General features: G+C 47.7%; 1 protein-coding gene across 1 annotated transcript in view; it reads right to left on the reverse strand.

Annotated features, from left to right (window-relative positions):
- Positions 1 to 22,001, reverse strand: part of LOC144153511 (calcium-activated chloride channel regulator 1-like) — a 47,326-nt gene extending 25,325 nt beyond the window's left edge. The window contains exons 1-6 of the mRNA XM_077685144.1: positions 21,848 to 22,001; positions 20,483 to 20,789; positions 17,444 to 17,547; positions 10,943 to 11,067; positions 7,745 to 7,859; positions 482 to 709 (exon numbers count right to left, since the gene is read on the reverse strand). Of these exons, the coding sequence (XP_077541270.1) occupies positions 482 to 709; positions 7,745 to 7,859; positions 10,943 to 11,067; positions 17,444 to 17,547; positions 20,483 to 20,789; positions 21,848 to 21,997 (1,029 nt within the window). The 5' untranslated portion in view covers positions 21,998 to 22,001. The remainder of the gene's footprint in view (positions 1 to 481; positions 710 to 7,744; positions 7,860 to 10,942; positions 11,068 to 17,443; positions 17,548 to 20,482; positions 20,790 to 21,847) is intronic.
- Positions 22,002 to 22,834: the final 833 nt, after the last annotated feature.

Consider the following 22,834-nt stretch of genomic DNA (forward strand, 5'->3'; position numbering starts at 1 on the left):
TAGATTCCGGGCGTGAAAACACCCAAAACTTGAATTTCAAGGCAGCAAAGTATGTGCTCAGCTCGTGCAGTTGAATGGCTTCCTCGCGTATGCCAGACTGTTCGCCCTAAAAGCTCGAAACAAACCACCACGAAATAGATGGCAGGCAGGCGTAAAGATCAAGGCCCGGGAGTTTAGCCAAAAATGAAAAAGCAACACGAACGATCGCCGTCAACTAATCATTTTCTGGCCCCATGCAGGGGCACGGGAGTTTCAGAAGTGCGAGAGAGGTCTGCTCTCCTGCAAGCGCGTCTCTCTACATGCCAGGCTTATCGGTACACACGGTTCTCTGGGCCCGGAGATGCACATCCAGCACGTTTTCCGCACTTGCATCCTTGCGCTCGCTCACGTGCTGTGCAGCATGGGGTGCATACGAGGGTTGCATTCGAGGGTCGAGGGTTCAGAGTTTGTTGGCCTTCACGTGTAGAATTTTTGCGCTCACCTGAAGCGCCGCTCGCAGGCCGCAGTCTGTGCAAGAGGGCCCCTTCGTGTCCAGCCGGCGCACTCGGTCGGCTAGGTTCGCTCGCGTCGTGTTTTCAAGCGTTACAGGAGGTTCGCTGACAGTCTCGCCATTGGTAAAGTGCACGAAGGAGACTGTGTAGCCGTCGGGCAGTTTTTCCGACACGACGGAAGCCACAGCCGCCTTGAGCGCCTCCAGAGGAACAGGCTCCTGAAAGAAATATGCTATGGCTTTAGCTTGGTTCAGCTTCTGGCACGAGTACGCCGCTTTGACGGGTTGGACCCTTTTCGCAGTAAAGCGTTTGGGGCAGCCGTAATTAGAAAAGGTGGCGTTAGTTTGAACGCACAAATATTTAATTCTCAAAGGAACGTTGCAAACATAGTTAATATTCTCTCTTAAAGGGGCACTGACACAAAAATTTTGCATCTTGTTTTTTTGTTCTTGTTGCGATAAGTAGCTAATTATTTAGTTATCACGTGTAAGTTACACGTGCTAAATAAGTTACACCATGCTGCTGACAAGCAGGATAGTGCAAAGCAAGGCGAGAAGCAGGTGAGCAGTAATCATGTTTATAATCATCATCAGCCTAGTAAGTCCACTGCAGGAGTCCCGTTTTTAGACGGAGCTAGATATATTGCTGGTTCCTTGAATAAACTGCAGCTGCGCTAACGCCCAACCACAGCGCAATGATCCTGAGAAGTGTTGTTGATCGTAAAGGAGGCAAGGAAGACTGCTTTCTCCACCTTCACGAAGTGGTAGAAACCAAATCAAAATAATCCCACGGTTTTCTGGAAAGGGGAAGTGAGGCTGCCGGGGAGACGGGAAAAAGGTGGGGAGGGGTTAATGATAGAACCACCCCTGAATCTTTACAACCACATTCAGCTCTCGCGTAGCGTTCTTCTGGACATTAATCTGCGCGCATTCGCTTATTAAAGAGTTCTTCCAGAGGACGCACTGAAGGAAAGGTCGTCATTCACGTACTGGACGACCTTTCTCGAGAAAAGTTTCTAATTCCTTCGAGTGACGAGGTGTAACTCCAATTTTTTTTTTTTCGTGTACTTGCACACACGTTATTCGGTAGAAGAGCTGCGGAATGGGCAGCCCCATTTTATTCCAATGCCATTTCGAGAAATTAAAGCTTTCCGCAATTCCATTCCTCTCTATTCCATTGAATGCCAAACCTTTGCCCATTCCAATGTCCCGGAATGGCCTAGAAGTTCAATTCCCTGCCTGTTATTCCTCAACGTAGAAATTACTTCTTGATGGCTGTATCGAGTCCCCTCTGTATACGAACGCAACGTGAACGCTGACGTTATCATACGCGTTGAGAACTGCCGAAATATCGCCAAAGTCGAGGGATGGCAGCAGCACCGTGACATCTGGGGCCGAGAAAGATTTATAAAAAAAAAATTCACAGCATATCCACGGGGTGAATGATGATGAGTGGGCGAAGCTCCTGAGGGGAAATCATCGGTAAAACCGTGACTCTTCAGTGAAATTTCGCCCACTACATCTGTGTCCGAACGTAACGTCTAGAAAGTCTCGCTTAAACCGCGCGTCGGCACCTTGGGGCTGAGCTCGCCTGATGCGTTTTGCAGACGCCTCACGAGCTCTCACTGCATCGGGGTCTGCCTGCCGATACGCGCCCGCTTCGCGTACGGCAGGGTCATCGCGCCGTTGCCGTGACGCTTGGGCCTCTCGTTCTCGAACGCTGGGATCTTGGCGGCGTCGTCGTGCAGCCAGACGACACGCTTCGGCCTCCCGCTCTCGTACGGCAGGATCTTGGCGGCGGCGCCGCGCAGCTTCACGGAGCGCTTCTGCCTCGCGGGCTCGCACATCTGCAGCCTTATCCATCGGGCGACTCCGAGCGCGCGCCAACAGCGAACGGATTTTATTACAACGCTCCCCGCCATCTAGTAAACAATCCAAGAACTAAACTAGAGGTAGCCACGCCATCTAGTAAACAATCCAAGCGCATCTTTTCATCATATACAAGTACCGCCATCTAGTAAACAATCCAAGAACTAAACTAGAGGTAGCCACGCCATCTAGTAACCAATCCAAGAACTAAACTAGAGGTGGCTACATACATACGTCGAGGATGGACAGACCCACGCCTTAAGGAGCTTCGCCCCTAAAATTTGGGGTACCTATGCTTTCTCTTGTGGTAAGAGAACGCGTGAGCTGCAGCAATGCTCTTTCAGTTGTGTGACCAGGTTACGTCGCTAACTTAAGCGTCGCTAAGTTTTGTGCTGCTGAGTTTAGCGTTACTAAACGTATGACGTATGACGTATGACAGACAATATTTCGACCTTTTCCTCATTATTTCCTTGCGTTTTTTTCTTCTTCTATCCGTTGTTATGACGAATAGCTTTCGCCAATAGCTCTTGTAAGACCTACGTCAAGGCTTAACGTCAGGCAGCCTTATCTTCTAGCTCAACGACATGCCAAGCAATGTCAAAGACATTTCACGTGAAGCTACGGGTACCAGTTGAAGACGTCACGTTACACCTGAAAGCGTGACTTTAGGATTAACGGCGGGTCGTGACATACCCGCGTCCACCCCAGCATCGCCAGCCTTTCGGCTGGTTATTTTTCGACATTTTTCCCGTTTCTTTGGCCACAGACCACCCTCTCCCCAATAAAGGTTTTTTTTTTAAATACATTAACGCCATTGTCTGTTTAGCCAATGGAGACGTCGATCCGACGCATACTCGCGTTCGCAGCCAGTTCGCGACCAACGCATACCCGCTCTAGCGCCTACGTTTCTGGCATCACGTAGATAAGAGGACAGCACGTTTTTTGCCACCTGAACCACGTGATGCTTGAGCGATGCTAACCCCTAAAAGGGCTTCCACGCGTGCCACCCTTGTCAGTAACCCCGCCTGCCGACTGTCTGTGTCACATACCCGAGAGCGCATGTTCTGTGCGCGAAGCAAAACTTGTAAGCGTTAAATTAAAAGCACCTAAACTGCAATGCTTGGGCGCGAAGAGGCGACAAATGCCATTTCTGCACAGACGACGTGAAATGATGTCACCGCACTAGAATTTAAGTGTGTGCTCGGGCCATAGTCGTTCCGAATTCGTTGAAATGTATTTTATTTCGCCACGTTACGTTTTGTTCTGTCAGAGGCTGACAACTGGCATTTTAAAATTGCTTATTCATGCTGCCCCTTGAGATGCGACCCACGACAGCAGAGGTTGGAATCTCAACGGCTGGAAAGAGTGGCCGCGCTTGCTGCCCTACAGGTTCTGTCGATTTTGGCGATCGCGCAGCTCTTAGGCGCCAGAAACATTTTACCTATCTAGGGCCCTTATCTTTTGGTGGATTCACTTGGGGTCGCCACTTTCGTCCACGAGTTCACGGCAACCACCGAAAAATTAAGGACAGCGACGAACCGCTAGGGTTGCAGTGATACTGGTTCAGGAGTCGGTTTGGCTGTATAAGTCGCTGGTTAAAGGGGCACTGACACAAAACTTTGCAGGCGAGATAACTTCGGAGATAGATTGGTGGGAACACATATACATCATCTGCAAAATATCAGCGGCGAATACAGCCTAGAACATATTTAAAATCAATTTTGAAGTGTGCGAAACGCAACCGAGCAGCCAGCAGAGGACCACGCGCTATTGTAAATAAACAACATCCAAACACGTCACGAGTTTGTGTTTGCCGCTTCCCCACTACCGGCGTTTTTTGCCGGCTCGCCCGGCTCGCCGCTCCAATCGGAGGGCCGGAGGGCGGAGCTTCTGCTCTCGAGAACGAACGACCCGATCGTTGGCGGCGGAGGCGCCGTGATTTCGTCAGCTAATCGGGCAGCTGGCCGCAACCAAAATTTTACAGCGATTCCAGGCACTCTGTTTCTATTACTGTTTATTGCCATTGGATGCGAAAACGCGCCGGAGGCACGAAACGCTCACTGAGCTAGCCGCACGGTCGCTGTGCAGGCGGCGGCCACGGCCGCGAAGTGGCCCAGGCCGGCGCAGGTAGCTCGAGTGATAGCTTGTTAACGGCTTACCGCTGCACGAAATTGTCCCCAAGTCCCGACCATGGTGGCTTACATGAGAAAGGAGTTAATGATGCGATGGCGGGTTGCATTAAAAATTGTCATCTGCACCGCTTACGAGAGCGGCACTCGAATATAATATCCGCCGCAGTGCTGAGCCGAACACATCTGTAGGCGGACCTGTAGGCAGACCGGCCGGCTGCTCCCAGCGCGCGTCTTGCCACCCACCATCTCGAGCGTCGCGCGTCGTTCTTTAGCCGCGGTAGCATTTGCACTCGCAGCGCCTGCGTCACATCCACGGTCGCTTTTTAATTAAGCGCCTCACGAGATCAGTACGTGGGGGCATTCGCAGAAACTGCCATCGATGCGGATTCGACAGTGCTACGGCGGCTCTGCTCTGTGATATCCCTCCGACGGTCACGTGGTCAGCTTTGTTCACACAAAATCCACAAAATCCATCGTTTCGCGGCACTCGCTGAAACCGAAACTGCGACTGGCCCCATTGAAAATGCCTTTAATTAAACAACCGTCGCACGCTGAAGCAAATGAGGTTTCTACAGGTTATAAGTAGGTCACTAGCTACTTATCGCAACAAAAAAAACAAGATGCAAAATTTTTGTGTCAGTGCCCCTTTAAGATCGAGCTAGTCTAAAAACTCAGCCTTTATATTCCGAGCAAAAAGGATCTCATTCTATTTTCGTTCGATTCCTTCAAGCGTTGTGTACCCATTCCATTTCAGTTCCATTCCGGGGTAGCAAAAAAATTGAATGAATTCGGGGTAATTCCAATTCCGAAGCCGTAACTCCGCAACACTGTTCGGGAAGGAATGTTAGCTACCATTATAATCTCAAAGTGCACGTGCATAATCTATGGTAAAGGTTAGGGTTAGCGTGTTTTGCGTTGATTGGGTGAACTAACGCAACATTAACGTATTAATAACTCATGGGGGTATTAAGGTCTGCTTACGTGCTTTTAAGGCGAAGGCGTTATGACTTCCCCTAGCGACGCTCATCGAGGACTGTTTTTTTGCAAATTCATGTTGGAGTCTCTTCGCTCTTTTTAAAACGAAAGTGTTTTATGGCCGGGTACACCAACATCTCAATCACGTCATATCCATCACGGAAGTGACATCCCCAGAAAAAGTGCAATTGACGCTGCGGCGCGCGCATTCGAGCCCATGCCCTCTCGTGCCCTCTCGCCGCAACGGGACGTGCGTGGCGCTCCAGCGACTGCGCTATGAGCAGAGACGTGAGCATCTCTACAAACGCGCCTTATGTCCTTCCCTACGACTCCCTACGACAGTTGGCGTCTCGGTACCAGGGCCTTCGTGTACTGGGGACGCGCGTGAATTGAGGTACCCTCAGCTGTGGCGTTGTTCGCAGGAGCGTTGTGTTTCAAGCTGCTGTTTCTGCGGATGTGATTTTTTGTTTTGTTGTCCCGGAATAAACCAGCTTTTTTTTCTTGCGTGTCGGCGTCACTTGATTGGCGGGGACAGGATCACGAACCCTTCGTACATGAAGGAGGTTCCTTTAACTTTTAACTTCTCCTGTGACGGCAGCTTTCGCTTTCGTGTTTTACCGATTCCTGTGAAAAAGGAATCAACCCCAATTTTTCTTCTTTGTCTTCATTGGTCACTAGACAAGTGCTGGGAGGTCATGCATCTACTACTTGGACCATGCGACATTTCACGCTGCTAACGCTCCAGGATTAGCGTTCTCCGCAGCATGGGTGCACGTGATCTTATGTGGCGTGACTCACTGCACTGCCTAGAGCTTTTCTTAATTGCGCAGCATCTGAATGCGCACTCAGCCGGGAAACCCGTATGTCCCTTCGTAAGGCCTAATCTGTCACACTTGCGCCGTCTAAGAAAGTGACACATCAATCAAAATTTTACAATACCTTTCAAAAGAAAGTTGGGAGAAGCTCGAAAGCTTTCTAAGATCAAAACTGCGTCAAAACCATTGCTGAAAGTGCGTCCGATCGATCGTCGAACATTCAAAGACCCAAATCGCAAACGAAGAACGAACGCATGCGACGATTCTTCGCGCACTAAGCAACGGCATATACGAACGATCTAAATGTATACCGATACGTGGTTTAAGAATTAAAGGAATACTATTGTACTCCTTATTCATAGTCGATGCGTGTATTGTCTCATCTAGAAGCGTTCCTTTTTTTTCGCCATTTTCAAGTCAACACAATGGAAGCCCGGTTCCACGCACGCGCTGTGTGTCCGTAAATCTTATCGGAGCTTTTCGGTCCTCCAACTGTTCTATGGGAAAATGCATTAGTTTTTCTGGCAGGACGCCATCGGTTCCACTAACAAAGTGTTTCAAAATAACTACAATATCAGAGAGAAATGACTTTGCAGAAACGAAATGCGCGGCCGTGACATTCTTATGACTGCCACATTTCAGCGCAGGCACCTTGCCCACTACCGGTTCGTTTTCATGAGCGGCGAAAAAAGAGGTCCGTGCTAGTCTTGTGGGCCGGCCAATGTGGTCACGGTCCCGTCAGCGATTCCCAAAAACGAGTCAAGTTTAGCCATACATCACCAGGGTTTTCACTTGTCCCACTACGGCGCATATATGTACTAGGTCCGAGCGGCGAGCGCTAACCTTAAAAGGTCTTTTCTCTAACACATTAGTGACGAGGGGCGAATTTCGCCTGTACACGGTTATGTAAAGGGCCGCCACGTCTTCTCGCCCGCAGCACTAACCGCACACTGATTAAGAACACGGGCACAAACGTCGAGTCGACTGCATCAGGCACAACAGATGGAGGAAAAGGGTAAAAATTGCTGCGACTGCCGTCAACACTAACGGAACAAGAGTAGAAGAAACCGGACCTCTAATGCAGCCAGGAATTTTCAACCATGCGGCGATGAACGTCACCGATCAGGCAAGTGAGCTACTGGGAACTCGTTTCCGTGCCTGCTGCCTAGCTGGTCTGGTATTGCGGTGCTCCGAAATAAGTTCCATTAAAAGGGCATTTATTGCCTATGCACTGCTTGAACCTTTTTATTGGAACGAGACTAGCACGTTCGGCTTTCTCCAATACTTTGCATAGGCTAAAGAGTCACGGCGCCCAATAGGCGGCCCCTGAATTATTTAATGCGCTAGATGCTCACGAATTTCAACTTATGTTGCTTGAGTCTTCTTTATTATGGTAGAGAAAACCTTAAGAAATGAAATCGCTTGAAATGATCCCATGAAATGAAATGGAAACGCTTACGTACCTTTTCATGGTCTGACACATCGAACACTACAACCACATGTCGACCCAACGAAAGATCCTGCTGCACTTCGCGGAAAGTCGTTTCTATCTTCTTGGTTTTCCTCGGTGCCCGGAGCCTGCACAAACCAGCGTGCAGAGATTGCCATTTTTCACGACGCCGCACTTCTTAGCAGGGGGCCGCTTCATCGTGACTTAGAAATAGTTTCTCTAGCCAATATCATTTACTAAAATAATGGTGTTTTAATGGTTTTATAGTACTGGTTAGTTTCCGCGGGGCCGCGAAGTAAATTTTTGATGGCAAATTTTTGAAGGCCCTGCAAAACAACAGCTGGTGCGTCCGTTACGTTAAACAAGGCGGTCTCAAATTACGAAGTTAAACTGCAGCGAACATCATGTCAGAGCTACATTGAACAAAGTAAACCTCTTGAGTAACTATAGTAGAAGAAAACCTCTCACATTAATTTCCTACCGCATTCAATTTCCGACTACACATAGAAGGAAGTATGGAGAACTACAGCTAGATAGTTTATGCATCTACCCATTGCGTATGTTTACGTAGACAACGACAACACCTTTGTAGCGACTTTCTTTGTTGACAATGGGCCACATAACTGCACGTGGGATGGCACGCTTGTGTATAGAATACGTAGGAAATACATCTAGGTGCGACTGCTTGCGTCGTCTGGTCATTCCATGCCAACCGTCCCAGGTGTGGCGCTCGACCCTCTCAGATATTTTTGAAAAAATTTGTACTTGATTACCTTGTTCCCTAAAAGCCCTGGTTGTTTTTTTGGCGCGCGAAAAATGTTTTTCTTCCAGGCAATAGCCCTTTAAAGATGCGGTTCCCGAGAAAACTGCACTAACTTTGTAAATTTATTTGAACCATTCTAGATAAAATCCAAAGATGGAAATCTGGTTATGACACGTGTGTTTCCTGGTCTCAACGTTCATTTCAAATTGAATACCATTAAAGCATATTTTGCCCGCATTTTTGCTGGCGGAATAAGGTTAAATGGTGTTTTTTTAACAATTTTTAAAAGTATCTTCCGCAACAAGGAGAAAACTGGAAATTTTTATCCTGCAAGACTTTTTAATGTACTTTGGTATAACATTTTTTGTAGAGCATTCAAATAAAGCAGGTGTTAAAAAATAAATTCTAAAGTTTGCAAAAACGCACTTTTTCCGCACATTCGGACGCAAATTTCGTACTGTAGCAATCCTAGTAAAAATACGCGCAATAGTTCGCTTTGTAGACGGTATGTCCTACTCTATTTTCGCAAAAAATCAGACTTGTAAATTTTGTTTGAAAGGAGTAAACATTTTTTGAAGTTTGGTTCGCACGGGTTTGTTGTGCGTTGCCTCCTATGGCTGCTTCCCTACCAACTACACCGATACCGCTGTTCACAGTGGGCACGCCGCGGGCGCTGCGGCTCTAACATTAATACTGACCTTTACCACGTGCTGTTGTAACCATGTCGAGCAATGAATGGTGTCACTTTTATTCCCTAAGTGTGTTTCCCGGGCATATGCAGCGATAGCACTCTCGTGCACTCATACGCCTTTGCTATTTGCGCGGTAGGCATTTGTAGTCGAGGCTGCGCTTAGCGCTATAGTGCAGGAACCTTTGAAATAAGTGCCTACCAGAGCAAACGATACTTCTGGCATCACCGTCAGAAAACGTCACTAAAAAGTGCAGTATTAATAATCAACAAACTTTTTTCCAATGTTTTGCAATTTCCCTTTTCAGAGGCGCCAATAAAGTGACAATAATTTATTAGGTCCGGTATGTCAGCACGACAAAAATTCGTGATCATCTGCGGAGTCACAATACGATAAAATATTCGTTATCGTCTGCTATGAGTCAAGGGTTCCGGAACGGCAACTTGAGCTTCGCTTTCTCTTTTTATTGTTGCTCTCGTTTCCTCAAGAACTGAGAAGTGTCGTTACAGCCCAAAATAATTATAGGACTTTAAACTGCGGCAGTGGGCCAATTTTATGAATTACACAACTACTGATTGAAACATTGCACTTACGGAATCACTAAGGGCAGAAGTGGAATTAGATTCCTTATGCTCATGAGAAGGTGCCACCGTACTGACGCTAGCAGAACGCGCGTAAGAATGACAACTCATGTATTTCTTCGTCTTCGTTTTCTAGTTAATGAACAGTTGTGGCCGTTCACCTTTAAAGTTCCGTACGCGGTGATCTTCTGCTTTGATGCGGGAATAAAAGTGACACCATTCATTGCTCGACATGGTTACAACAGCACGTGGTAAAGGTCAGTATTAATGTTAGAGCCGCAGCGCCCGCGGCGTGCCCACTGTCAACAGCGGTATCGGTGTAGTTGGTAGGAAAGCAGCCATAGGAGGCAACGTACAACAAACCCGTGCGAACCAAACTTCAAAAAATGTTTACTCCTTTCAAACAAAATTTACAAGTCTGATTTTTTGCGAAAATAGAGTAGGACATACCGTCTACAAAGCGAACTATTGCGCGTATTATTACTAGGATTGCTACAGCACGAAATTTGCGTCCGAATGTGCAGGAAAAGTGCGTTTTTGCAGAATTCAGAATTTATTTTTCAACACCTGCTTTACTTGACAGCTCTACAAAAAATGTTAAACCAAAGTACATCGAAAAGTCTCGCAGGATAAAAATTTCCAGTTTTCTCCTTGTTGCGGAAGATACTTTTAAAAATTGTTAAAAAAGCACAATTTTAGCCTTATTCCGCCAGCAAAAACGAGGGTAAAATATGCTTTATTGGTATTCAATTTAAAATGACCGTTGAGACCAGGAAACACGTGTCATAACCAGATTTTCACCTTTGATTTTTATCTAGAATGGTTTAAATAAATTTACAAATTTGGTGCAGTTTTCTCGGGAACCGCATCTTTAAAGGCCTATTGCCTGGAAGAAAAAAATTATTCGCGCACCAAATTACAACCACGGCTTTTAGAGAACAAGGTAATCAAGTACAAATTTTTTAAAAAATATCTGAGGGGGTCGAGCGCCACACCTGGGACGTTTGGTGTGGAATGACCCCGCACTCATTAAATCGTGCGCACTGGCATGATTGTATTTCACCTTTTAGGTTGACATTTTCTCAGTTTTATAATCGAAAAACATCATTTCTCGTTAAAATCTGAGTTTTGGATGAATTCCACGAGGAGCGGCGGATACGCGCCCCGCGCATGCTCACCGTTTAAAGTCGTCGCTGCCGGCGATCAGCTGCCACGTTGTCTTCTGCCAGCAGGGTTGTTCGCCATCATCTGGCGTGCTCCGCGAATGCAGTGCGACGCTGGCGTTGGCGCAGGCCAATAAACCCTGCAAAACCCGGGAAACGCAGAGCAATCTGACGAAACGATATTATCAGGAACAACGCCATAATTTTTTTCATTCACAACACTCCGAATCGGCTCGAATGTAGTCCGTTATTCGGCAGTTTGTACATTCTCAGATTAACACCAGCTTGAGGCTGGCATTTAGACACAGTACGTCGGGCCGGAAGTCAAAAGAATTCGATCTCAGCAAATATGTGCCTAAAATAATCGTTCTCGACGCATAGGAAGCCATGGGAAATAAAACTAAAGGTGGGTGTTAAAGGGACAGACAACCGATTTTTGTCGAGTATATATTCTCTATCCCAAATGAAAGGGCATCACTTAAAGCCCCTTGACGAGAAACGGTTTCTCTGATAACGCCCTAGAACTTTTTAAATGGAAATTTTTAGATCTACGAGCCGTATGTGTCCCTCTAAAAAATAATGCTGGCAACCATGACATAGAGTAGCTCGGCAACATACTTTTGTCTGTATGCGAAATGAAAAACGATATTTAAGAACTTGTCCCGAGCTAAAAAAGTTTGAATCGCAGGCTTTCCTGTTCCTTTATGTGTTTTTTTAATGCAACGGTCTATTTTGCACGAATGCGCCATCTCTTGAGATAGACGATAGGTAGAATCTGGCTTCACGTTGTGTAGGTGGGAAGTTCGATTCTCCCCGGGTGCGACGTTTTTTTTTTTTTTGTTTTGTTTTTCTAAGCTGCCGTTGGCGTATTTCGAAATTGCAATCAAATATTTTGGCAGGCCAAACGCCCCTGACAAACGCCATCTTGACATAGCGGCGCCCGGTTTCGATCCCACGACCCTGTGGGCGGAACGCGAGGTACATGGTGCTCTCCCCACTGCGCCACAAAACCGAAACAGAATCAAATGCTACGAACGTGCTTTATATCCTTGACTCATTCAAACTACGTCAAGATGCTACTGATACAACGCATGATGGGGCAATGATTAAAACTTGCAATTAAAGAAAATAAGCTCCCACTTACCGCAACAATGATGGAGTAAAGGTCGTTGCGACAGCGAAGCCCCAAGCATACCACTTAGAGAGATTGACCAAGATTGGCCAATAAAACATAATAATAATCACAAAGCATAATAATCATACGCGTTCCCGACACGTTGCACGCGATTTCAGAATCAATCCAACGGAAACACCAACTGAACCCCACGATGCGTCGCATCTACACAGGGTTCCCCTCGCGGGGAGGTGGGCGCAATTTTTTTTTATATAGTGCAGGGGGAGGGGTGTGGACGGACAACAACGCCGTATGGAGGGACAAGGCGAGTGAATGTGGTGCAGTCGCATCTAATACGTAAATAAACGTTTCAGCAGTTACAGTAGCTGCGATTTTTGCAGGTCACGTGACAGGGACACATATTGTAGTGTCAAGTTTAGACACTACGAACCGCCACCCTTCCGATTTCAGGAAGCTTGCTGCCAAATTAAAATTATTTCCGCCAATTTTTTTATAAATTTCTTGCGGTTACCGGGCTATATAATACGGTGGCTTTCATATGAGCTAGAGAACATATACGGGACAAAAATCGGTTGTCTGTCCGTTTAACATCAACTCAACTCAATAATGCACTCATCCCAACTTGGGTAATATTCTTTACTTATTACCCTATTTTCAGCCTTACTAGCTTCCTAGCATTCTGAGAGATAACATAAAACGTGCAACCTCGAATACATTGTAGCGCGAAGGCAGACGAAGAACAAAACAAACATGGGACAAGCGCTGTCCCGTGTTTGTCTTAGTCCGTCTTCTTTCTCGTTGTAATGTGTTCGATATCTGCATACCAACTTGACCAACAACATGGCCTTTTGCGCCACCGTGTTTTGCAATCAACTATTATACTTTGTGCTTTCCTCTTTACAATATTGCCGCATTTTACAAAGCAGCTGGTAGCATTTAGGAAAATTGCAACGTAATATGCCTTACACGATTGCTGCTGCCCCAGCTCAAGAAGGTGATACAGGGATATTTTTCGCAATCTTTTTGATCCGCGCATCAACCTATGCTCATTCCAATAGCACCTGTAAAACACGCTAGTCTTGACGGTTAGCACGCAATGCACTACGACAACTGGGGCCTTCTTCGCTTCTTGGCCTCCACTTCCACCTGACGAACTTGGGGGTATGCACGACGACGCACGATGCTCCCGATTACGCTCACGAGCGCGTTCCCGCCCAACCGACTGCTCTTCAGCCGAACGAATCATCCGAGAACTACGAGCGTGAATTCAGGCCATCATCATCATCATCATCATCATCATCATCATCATCATCATCATCATCATCATCTAATCTTGTTAATGTGGGCTTTACTGTTAGCGTTCAGAATACACAAATCGCACTTTCAAGCCAGTTATTGCAAGCTTCGCTTGAAAAGCAACGCACAAGAAGCCTTGCCTTCTCCCCTCTCCTTTTTTCTGGTCGAGCGTGGGCCACTCCCGAAAAAACTTCCTGGCGACGCCACTGTTTTGAACGTGACAACAGTCGCTTCCGTGATTTTTCCGAGATAATCTGCTTAAAAACTACTGCAGCTATGACCAACGAACGAGGTCAGAAAAGGACGATGTCCCGCACTGGGCGCAATGTCCTTGGAAAACGCGGGCGCGCGTCGACATAGCGGTCTCGTCGCTTTAGCGGAGCGATGCACTACTTGAGCTGCCGCTGTTCTTAACATGTACCCGATTATAGCTGCAAACCTGTTATTTCTCTAAGGTAAGCGAATGCGACTAATAATACGTATATAGCAAGTGTAGCAGCATTCAATCTATCAGCTGAAATATTTCGTCTTTCGAGGCAGCCAATCGTCGACTCACAATTTATTAGAGAGGCACAGCTCGAAAATACACACATTTTTTTACTTCGTTTTAACTCAAAAGTATTCTATTTCGGGGTACACAATCCTGACCAACGTCATATCCGTCACGGAAATGACATCACCAGAAAAAGTTCCATTGGCGCGGGGCCGCTACGATTCGAGCCCACGATCGGTCTGGCCGCACCGGGAGGTGTGAAGCGCTCTGCAAACTGAGCCATGAAGTCGTGCCCGGATAGCTGTACTAGAGTGTACTAGAAGTTTTAGAGTGGCCCGACCGGCCGCCCGGAGAGGTGCTCGTTTCGCGCAGAAAATAGCGGCGCCGCTGTAGTCAACGACAACTGAAAGCGAACGCGGCGGCTGGCCGCGCGCGGCCAGGAAACGCTGCAGCTTTACGCGCGGAGCGCTCGTAATTTCTTCTGCGGGTCGTCCAATTGCTTAAATATACTGTAGGTACAGTGTACTGTGGGTAACGAAATGAAAAGCCAACGCTGCAGCTCATTTTGCGTTAGTTTTGCCTTTCCCGCTCGACAACAAGGAAAGTTACGGATTTTCCTTCGCAGCATTCGTAGCGGATTGTAAATAAAGTAATTGCAGCGACATTTTCGCTTTTTCAATTTCTCATAAAAAAGTATTTTGCGTGAAATTGCTTAGTATGATCCAGTTCATGATTGCTTTATGATTGTGTCCTTATTGTGCTGCTTGATGGACATAGTTGGTCGACACAAATGACATCAAAAAATATATGACGACTGGGATGATAGCTTCTCAGATAAATTTTTTATTTATTGTATTGCAATTTACGCTCGGACTGCAGTTATGTGGGTTAATATCATAAGCTGCGCTTGTTTTTTATTGTGTGAGTTATTATAGCAGTATTTAAGCAGTGGCCCGCTTGGGATAATTACGGGTCACCGTGGTGGCCGATCAGAAAATGACGCGCGCCAGCGAGGTATCCTTTTAACTAAAAAGGGGTTAGCCCAGCGGTTAGCTCAGTTGTCCCAATTAATGACCGTCTTTCATAGAACTATTCCCGCAACGCTCTATTAATCGCAACACCTTTCACCTGATTAGGTCAAAAGAGGAGTTGAATCAAATTAACACAAATTTAATTCACAAGTATGCTGATGGCACAATTACACGCACATAAAGCAAATGCAAAACATAGATCAGAAAATATATTGAGCGCGACAACAATGAAATATACCACGTCTACTATAGAGGTAAAGGTTCAAGAACGCTAACATGGAGGTTCAAATAAACGGAACTGGAACAAAATACACATTTTGTTTTCATTTTCGATAGCCCAGAAAATGAAATGTAACGCGGGAAATCATGCACAAAGTCTACACAGGTAAAGGTTTAGGAATAACGCTAACATGGAGGTTTAAATTGACATTTTTGGCCCACGCATTTGCATAACTCGCCCTCGATCATTAGCGACGGCTAAGTTTAAGGTGTTGCTCCCACCTTGGCATGTAATCACGGAACTTGATTAAACCTTTTATATAGAAATGAATACGTGTCACAATGTATACAGAACCCAGCCAAATTTGCTGTCAAGGTCTCACGTGCTGGTCGCAATAAGGGCTGCGGCACATCCATAACGCTGTCATGGTGGAGCTCCTTGTTGCTGAAGCAACTGGTAAAAACGTCCTAGAGATCGCTAATAAACTTTCAAAAATGCACGGAAAAATTCAGAACACCCCCCCCCCCCCCCCTCCTCCGAGCGCAACACACTTCTTTCTTCTTCTTCTGCAAAAATAAACGTTTCTTTTTCCTGCAAATTATTTTGCCTTCATTACGAAATCTCCCCTGTGCAATAGTGCTTTTGTTAGCACCACTAGCTGTTATTTCAGGGACCTGGCTACAAATTGCTACAAATTTTTTGCATTTGACTTAACTTGAAACTCTGCACTTATATATCTCAAAATTTTCAGTTAATTTTACGACTTTGAGTGAACGAGAGGGGACTCTATATCAACAATTAGTGGTTTCAGAAAATGCATAAAAAATGAGAAAGTATCGTTCAAGCGGAGTCATAACGTTTCTGCGTCTACTTTCTAAATCAGCTGACCAAAGGTGCAGGTTCGATTCCCGGCCGCGGCTGGGCCGCTTTTGTGATGGATGATAAAAGCGAAAAACGCCCGTGTCTTCGAGATTTCGGCGCACGTTAAAGATCCCCAGGTGGTTAAAATTAATCCGGAGCCCTCCAGTACCGCTTGCCTCATCGCCTGTGTAGCGCCGGCGCGTTAAACTTCATAATCCAAAATAAATCAGCTTCGCAAGCGCAAAACACCGCAGCGAGCAACGCAAATATTGCCGCCCGCAGGCTGGGAGCTAGTGCCGGGGAGCGCCGGCTGTTCAGTTGTTGACGACAGCAGCGCCGCCGCTATACCGGTTTTATTTTCTGTGCGAAAGTCGCCCCGGCGGAGCAATGGGAGAGGCCGCCGCTCGGGCCACTCTAAAACTTCTAGTACACTCTAGCTGTACGAACGCGGCTTGTGTTCGTCGCGCCCTCTAACTCCTCCATTCAGATGGTGCTGCCGTCTAGGAGAGGTGAAGCCAAGAAGTGCGTCATGACGCTAATGAGCGGCGATAGTTGGCGCGTCGATGAGCAGCGCATAGCAGCGGAAGCTGCTGTGTTTATCCGTCCGCCGCGTATGAGGAACGCCGCTCAACTCGTGGAACGCCCCCGCCGCGTTCCACAGGCTGAGTGCGTCGCAACGCAGGCGCCTGCCGTACACGCCACGGAGCAGGACCAATGTGGTCGCACCTTTGCCTAAGCGACCCGCCAGCAGAATGCCGCTCGCCAAGCACACCCACAAGACTGCTGCCGACCCGCAAATCATGCTCCTCTCGCTGTAGCGGACCGTGACTTCAACAAACGATTCGCTGACAACCCGATCGATTTTGTTCGCACGGTTTGGGAGCTCCTAGGGTTTCAAACTGATTTACGCAATGCTCCGGCGCGTGTAATCCAGCGTCTAATGTTGATGCGTCTAACGGTGCCAAACCGACGAAATATAAATAGTGATGTGCAAGTTCATATCGATGCACAATAAACATTCAATTGCTCCTCTGAAGGCACATTTCACTTTCGTGTTTTACCGGTTGCTGTGAAAGTAGTATCAACCCCATTTTTTTTGTTCTTGCTGACTGAGAACAACCATGTACTAGAGAACAGACGATTCTGTTTTAAAAAAACACATCCCTAAAAGAGTAAATGCGGAAAATGGCGAAACTACAATGGTGCGTGTTTCAGTGCAAACCCCTTTACCATCTCACACACGTGTTCTTGCTGGCTGAGAACAACCTTCTACTAGAGAACAGATTATTCTGTTTAAAAATCAATGTCCTGAAATGAGTAAATGCGGAAAATATTGCAACTACAATGGTACGTGTTTCCGTGTAAACCCACTTACCATCTTACACACGGAGCTGGGTTTGCTCACCACAGCATCGAAACGTGCAGCATTAGCTGCTTTGCAAGTAAAAATGGCAGTAAGCAAAAAAGCACCTTAGCGTACCTGATCGTCGCAAGCGTCCTTCGGGAACCAGAGATCACCAGGCGCTCCGAACTCGTCGAAGACGCCGTAGCGATAGCGCGCCCATTCTCGCACCAGCTGGTAAGCTGTACAGGAGGTTGACAACCGAACACAGTATTTGAAGCGAACGCTAGGCCTTCTCGCGTTGCTCCCCGACAAACAAAATAATCCCGCGACTTGAAACCAAGCTTTCTATGACTCAGCGATGGCTTCCTTAGTCGCGCAAGACGCTCTGCAGGAAGGCCAACTTTACGCAGTGGGCTTCACAAAATGATGATGATGATGATGATGATGATGATGATGATGATAAGCGGAGGTACATCAAGTGCCTCAATAAAGAAAAAAACGCTTCCCGTGGTCGGTATCAAACCTGGGCCCCTCGCCATACGAAGCCGACGTTGATCCGATAGCGCCAGGTCGGCAAGGTCGAAGCAGTTTGGTTTGACTGAGACTGCATGCGAGAGAAAGCTCCGCGTTTCAACCACATTTCTCTTGAGAAAGACGCATCTTTGGCTCTTTTTGTGCGGCTTCCGCCCATAACAACTTGTATGGAAATGAAACTTATGTCCGAGTGCCAAGCCCAAGCAACACTTTGAAATCAACTCCCAGCTTGCATCCGCTAACAACGATCCTGTAAGATGCTGCGTAAGTCTGGGCCCTGCCTGTCACAGTGGCCTGAGTGCAACTTTCCGCCAACTTTCTTCCCGCTGGCGGAGTCTGGCGACTAAAATAATGCAATAAAGGAGACTACGGAAGGACTATAGTCATAATTTGGACCACTGCGTATTGCCCTTTCCATGCAGTTTTTCGGTGCTCTTCGAGACAACAAGTGACAACCCAGCCAACTATATCTTATTTAGTACAACTCAAGTTCTATGGCACACGCACACGTCCTTTTGTTTGCGCGCCCTTTTCAAAATCAGCTGAAGTGAGGCGATTTTTGCGCAGCAAAAGCATACTTTTTATTAAAGTCGCAGTAAAGTTTGCCCGAAGCCAGGTGCCCATCAGGAACCCAATATCTCGTGCTCGGGTTAATTTGGCGGGAGTCTCTGCAGGATAAGGGTCGCGACAAGTTTTCGAAGATGGTGGCCGAAGTGACGAAGTCGAGACGTTGTTGATATGATGAAGGAAAGCGAAGACTTTATATGCAAGTATTTACTTTAACATAATTCAGTACATGAATAACACAAGGAAAACTTCAAAAAACCACTCCGTGCAGACCACTTGAGCGCCTCCAATTCCAAATTCTCCTATGCCTCAACTATGCACAAGCCAGTTGAGCTATCATCCCAACCTAGCTTTAGCGATCGAGACCCCAAGTCTCGTGCATTACCGCCTCGCCCGCCGCCATTATCCCCCCGCTCATGCCGGGCTCACCAACTATCAGGAACACCTCTGGCGACCTTTGCAAACGAATACCCTCTCTTGTCGGGCAGTACTTCATCGCATCTACCCCGCTCCGTATCCCTCACCGAATTGCCTCCTCTGTGGGGCCCCCGCCAGGTGGGCATGCCCCCAAGATCCCTTCAAGTATGTACATAGTGATGAGCAGTGGGAGCGTGCGCTGGGCGGCTCGGACCTGGACGTGCAAACACTGCTGGTCACAAGAGCTGCAACCGTCGCCGCCACCACGCCGCCGCCACAAGAGCTGCGGCCACCACGCATCGCTGAACCACAGGGCTTAAAAAAAAAGTGTTTCTCTCTCTCTCGCCGGGATATTCAGAGCTGGAATGCTCAGACAAGAACGCTCCTTCTTGACAGAATTTGTCCTCATAAAACCTCGGCATTTCTCTCTCAAGTATAGCCCCCCCCCCCGCCCCCGCTTCCGCGCATGCGCAGTGGAAGGCCCGCACATGCGGAGTGAAAGACAGTCTTCAGCGTAACATGTCATTATCCGCCACGCTCACCTGTACCCGAGCAAGCACACAATTGAGGGGCGGTTAGAACGCGAGCCGACCCTGAGGGGATGGGGGAGTTCAAATTCACCGCGCAACGAAAACCTGCTCTCGCCACAAAACCTGCTCCTGCCCCCGATGGAAGCCGCTTGTGTTGCGACTTGCAAGAGGACTCGCTAGCAGGACGAGCTCTCCGCCAAGACTGACTGGCGCCTCAAGAAACCGCGATGAATTCAGTCTCTCTGAGGTGTAGGCTCCACAACGCAAGTTGTTGAGTCATCATAGCAGCTTCGTGTGCTGTTTACTTTACACGGGATACGCGGGTTGTAGACGAATAACCTCGCGAGTGGCCTTAGGGTGAAGTAGTGGTGCAAAGGCAAAATAAATAAGCAGATATTGTCTCGTTATTTCCTATGATTGCTGTAATGTTTGAAATGAACTGATAAGCAAAATAACGACTGGCGCTTGCACAAAAACATCACGGTAAATTGCTCAGCAGCTCAATTGTTTTTTTTTCAATCTTCTTTTTTAACTCAGTTACCTTACCTTAATCTTTCTGCTGTGAGCCTTTGTATTTGCTGTCCCTTCAGTTAGTGCTTTTGCAGCAAAACTTCCGACCTTGTGGCTAGAATGTATCTCGTACTAATGTGCATCAGCCTGACAAATTCACAGGGCTTGGTGTGTTTTCCCATCAAGGTATACCACCATCGAGAGATATACGTAACTGAACAAAGTTGTAGCGCGGGTACTTTGTTATGGACGTACGGGAAGATTGCATCCCGGGCTATAGTGGCGGCGGAACAGAAATGACAAGAACCATGCTGGATTTTGAGCGATGTATCTACACACCCTTTACAAGTCAGCCATGACGGAGCTCCCGCAGGCTGCGCCCACACCCAGCTGCATCATTGTCAGCAGTTGGACCACAGCTGTATGCCCCAGTGACCTCTTCGTCGTTGCCTTGTGACAATATCATGTCGGCGCAAGTACACACACTGGTATATTACACCTAAGGCTGCAATAAATTACTCCAGACATCCGTTTTAACGTGTCCCTCGTGTCCTCACAGGGAAAAGAGCAGGGACGTTTCAGCACGTCAATAAGAAGCAGTGGCCCGTGTACTCACCGGTGGCGTTTCTGCTCTCGGCGTGTGACCGGTCGGCCTTGAGGAGAGCTGCCACGGGCAGAAGCACGTGTTCCCCGCGCTGTCCACAGCCCCTCGGGTTGAGCGCCAGGGGCAGCCGGAGCGACGGCCACCGGGACCCGGGTCCGCCCACCACGCGTACGTGGGCCCTGTCCCAGGAGTCGTGCGGCACGGGGTACGCGCTGGGCCTCCGCGGCCACGAGGGCGGCAAGGCCAGCGTCGCCTGCTTCAGGTACACGAGGCCCCCGGTCTGGCGGTGCAGCAGGGACGAGGCGGATCGGAGAAGCGCCTGCGTAACGAGTTTTTGTGCGTGCGTAATGATGGCGTCACTGTTTTACGGTGTAACGCTGGTAGATGTTCTTCTAAGAAGCCTACAAATGCTGTCGGATCGGAGAATGAGCGCGTTTAAGATTTCGTGGTCCGTTTTGCCCAGCGGGTGATCCCAGGCCGCCGCGGTTATCAGGCCGGCGTGGCCCGGGATCGTTCGCGACGCCCAAGCAGTCTTCAGTGGCAGCATAAAAGATTCACCCAAGGCCATTAGAAGAACACCACCATGTTTTAGGAACAAAAATGGGCGATCCCACGGAGAGGTAAGAATCGGAGCCACCTGAATTGAAATATTTAAATAAGCTGGCGTGGGAATTTGTGCTTGGTGAAGTTGCTGACTACCGACATCAGTGAGCCGTGGCCAGTGCGTCGAGAAACACGAGACGTAAGGATTTAAGTGTAAAATTTTAATCAGTCTCGTTATGACGCCACTAACTGCAAGCGCAGAAAACGTGACACACGCAGGAACTCCGCAACCTCTTCCTCCCCCCCCCCCCACTTCAAGTCGCTGGGCGAAGTCCGACAAATCTAGTGTTACCCACGCACATTGGACTATACACAAACATTACCTAATTTACATGTCAAACGTTTACAGCGCTGTAAACGTCGGTCATGTATAACCAACAAGCAAAACTGATTCTTAGTGACTAACTATCAACCCTTCAAAGATTATTTTGGTCGTGACGAAAGAGTTTGCCGTTTACGGACATTTACAGAAAATGATTGCGTACAAATCAACAGGCGCTTTGCGGAAAATCTTTTGCCATTTAGCCACGTCTTCTAGAATAAGGGCCTCATAATAGGGCGCAACACTTCGACGTCTATTGTGCGCTTGCCATGATACTTCCTCGGCGTCTATATCAGCAGGTCGTCCCTCGATCGCGGCAAGGGCCGGACTTCGGGCATGCGTCGTTTGCGGTGATGGTAACTTCCCCCTTTAAACCTAACCTTAGCCTAAAATGACGCACTGTCGTCGTCCAGTGCGGGAGTTTACTCAGAGGAGAAGCAAAGCCGTCGTACCTTAGCGGCATCGACAATCCTTTCGTCGGGATCGATGGAGTGTTCAAAGGCGACCACCAGGTCCGTGTATCCGCCATCGCTCTTGCTGATCGTGAGTGCAGACAGCAGCGAAGGGCAAACCAGCAGCACCAGCAGCCAGTGGGCTTTCATCGCTCTGGAAAACCTGTTGAGTGATTAGCTCGCATGTCGGGAGCTAGGAGGAGCTATATAGCTGCGCTGTGCAACTGTCGAGGGGCAAACATTTGAAAAACACATTCTAGCTATGCATTTACGCAATCATGACTCCCTAGCACTCAGAACGTACTGTTTGCAAGAAGAACGTTGTCAGCCATAGTGTATACTATCCTATCCAACTGGTCGACGCATACATAAGTACAAAACAAAAAATGCTGATTCCGTTCTGCAATGGACAGAGTGACGAGTATATAGGAGCAATACGTACCGGCAGCCTTCCACTCGAGGGAGAAATATTTACTCGTTTCCTTCACAAAGACGTCATCAGAGCCGACATACTTCGCGTCACCTGTCATGTCGACAGCGTTGCCACATGCAAATAAGTGCTTTGAACAAATAGCGCGTAATGCCAAATATAAATTCTTACGGCAAATATGCGTTTGAAATACCTAGCGGCCTTTTTTAGTAAGGTGCGTTCTCCACAACTGCGACGAATTCTGCCACGGTTGCATACACGCTGCATAGCCGACGAAGCAGCACAGTTTTGTCCTGTTAAGGAGAAATGGGTTTATTCAAAGAACACTAAGGAAGGACGAACAATGAAGTCCGATGGACATTTTCATTGCGGGCAGCTAAGAATTAATGAACAGCCGCATTTTGCTACAACAAATACCGGACGCAATGGCACTGAGGAAAGCCTTGTGTTATTATGTGTTAGCCATTTTACCCCGGGAATCACGGCTGGGGAAAATAACAGGGGACACTGGAATTTATAACGACTTATAATAGCACGATGATTTAGTGCTCTTAAAT

Source organism: Haemaphysalis longicornis, unplaced genomic scaffold (genome assembly GCF_048455015.1).
Source record: "Haemaphysalis longicornis isolate Haplotype H1 unplaced genomic scaffold, Haemaphysalis longicornis Haplotype H1 scaffold_9, whole genome shotgun sequence".
Lineage (NCBI taxonomy): Eukaryota > Metazoa > Arthropoda > Arachnida > Ixodida > Ixodidae > Haemaphysalis > Haemaphysalis longicornis.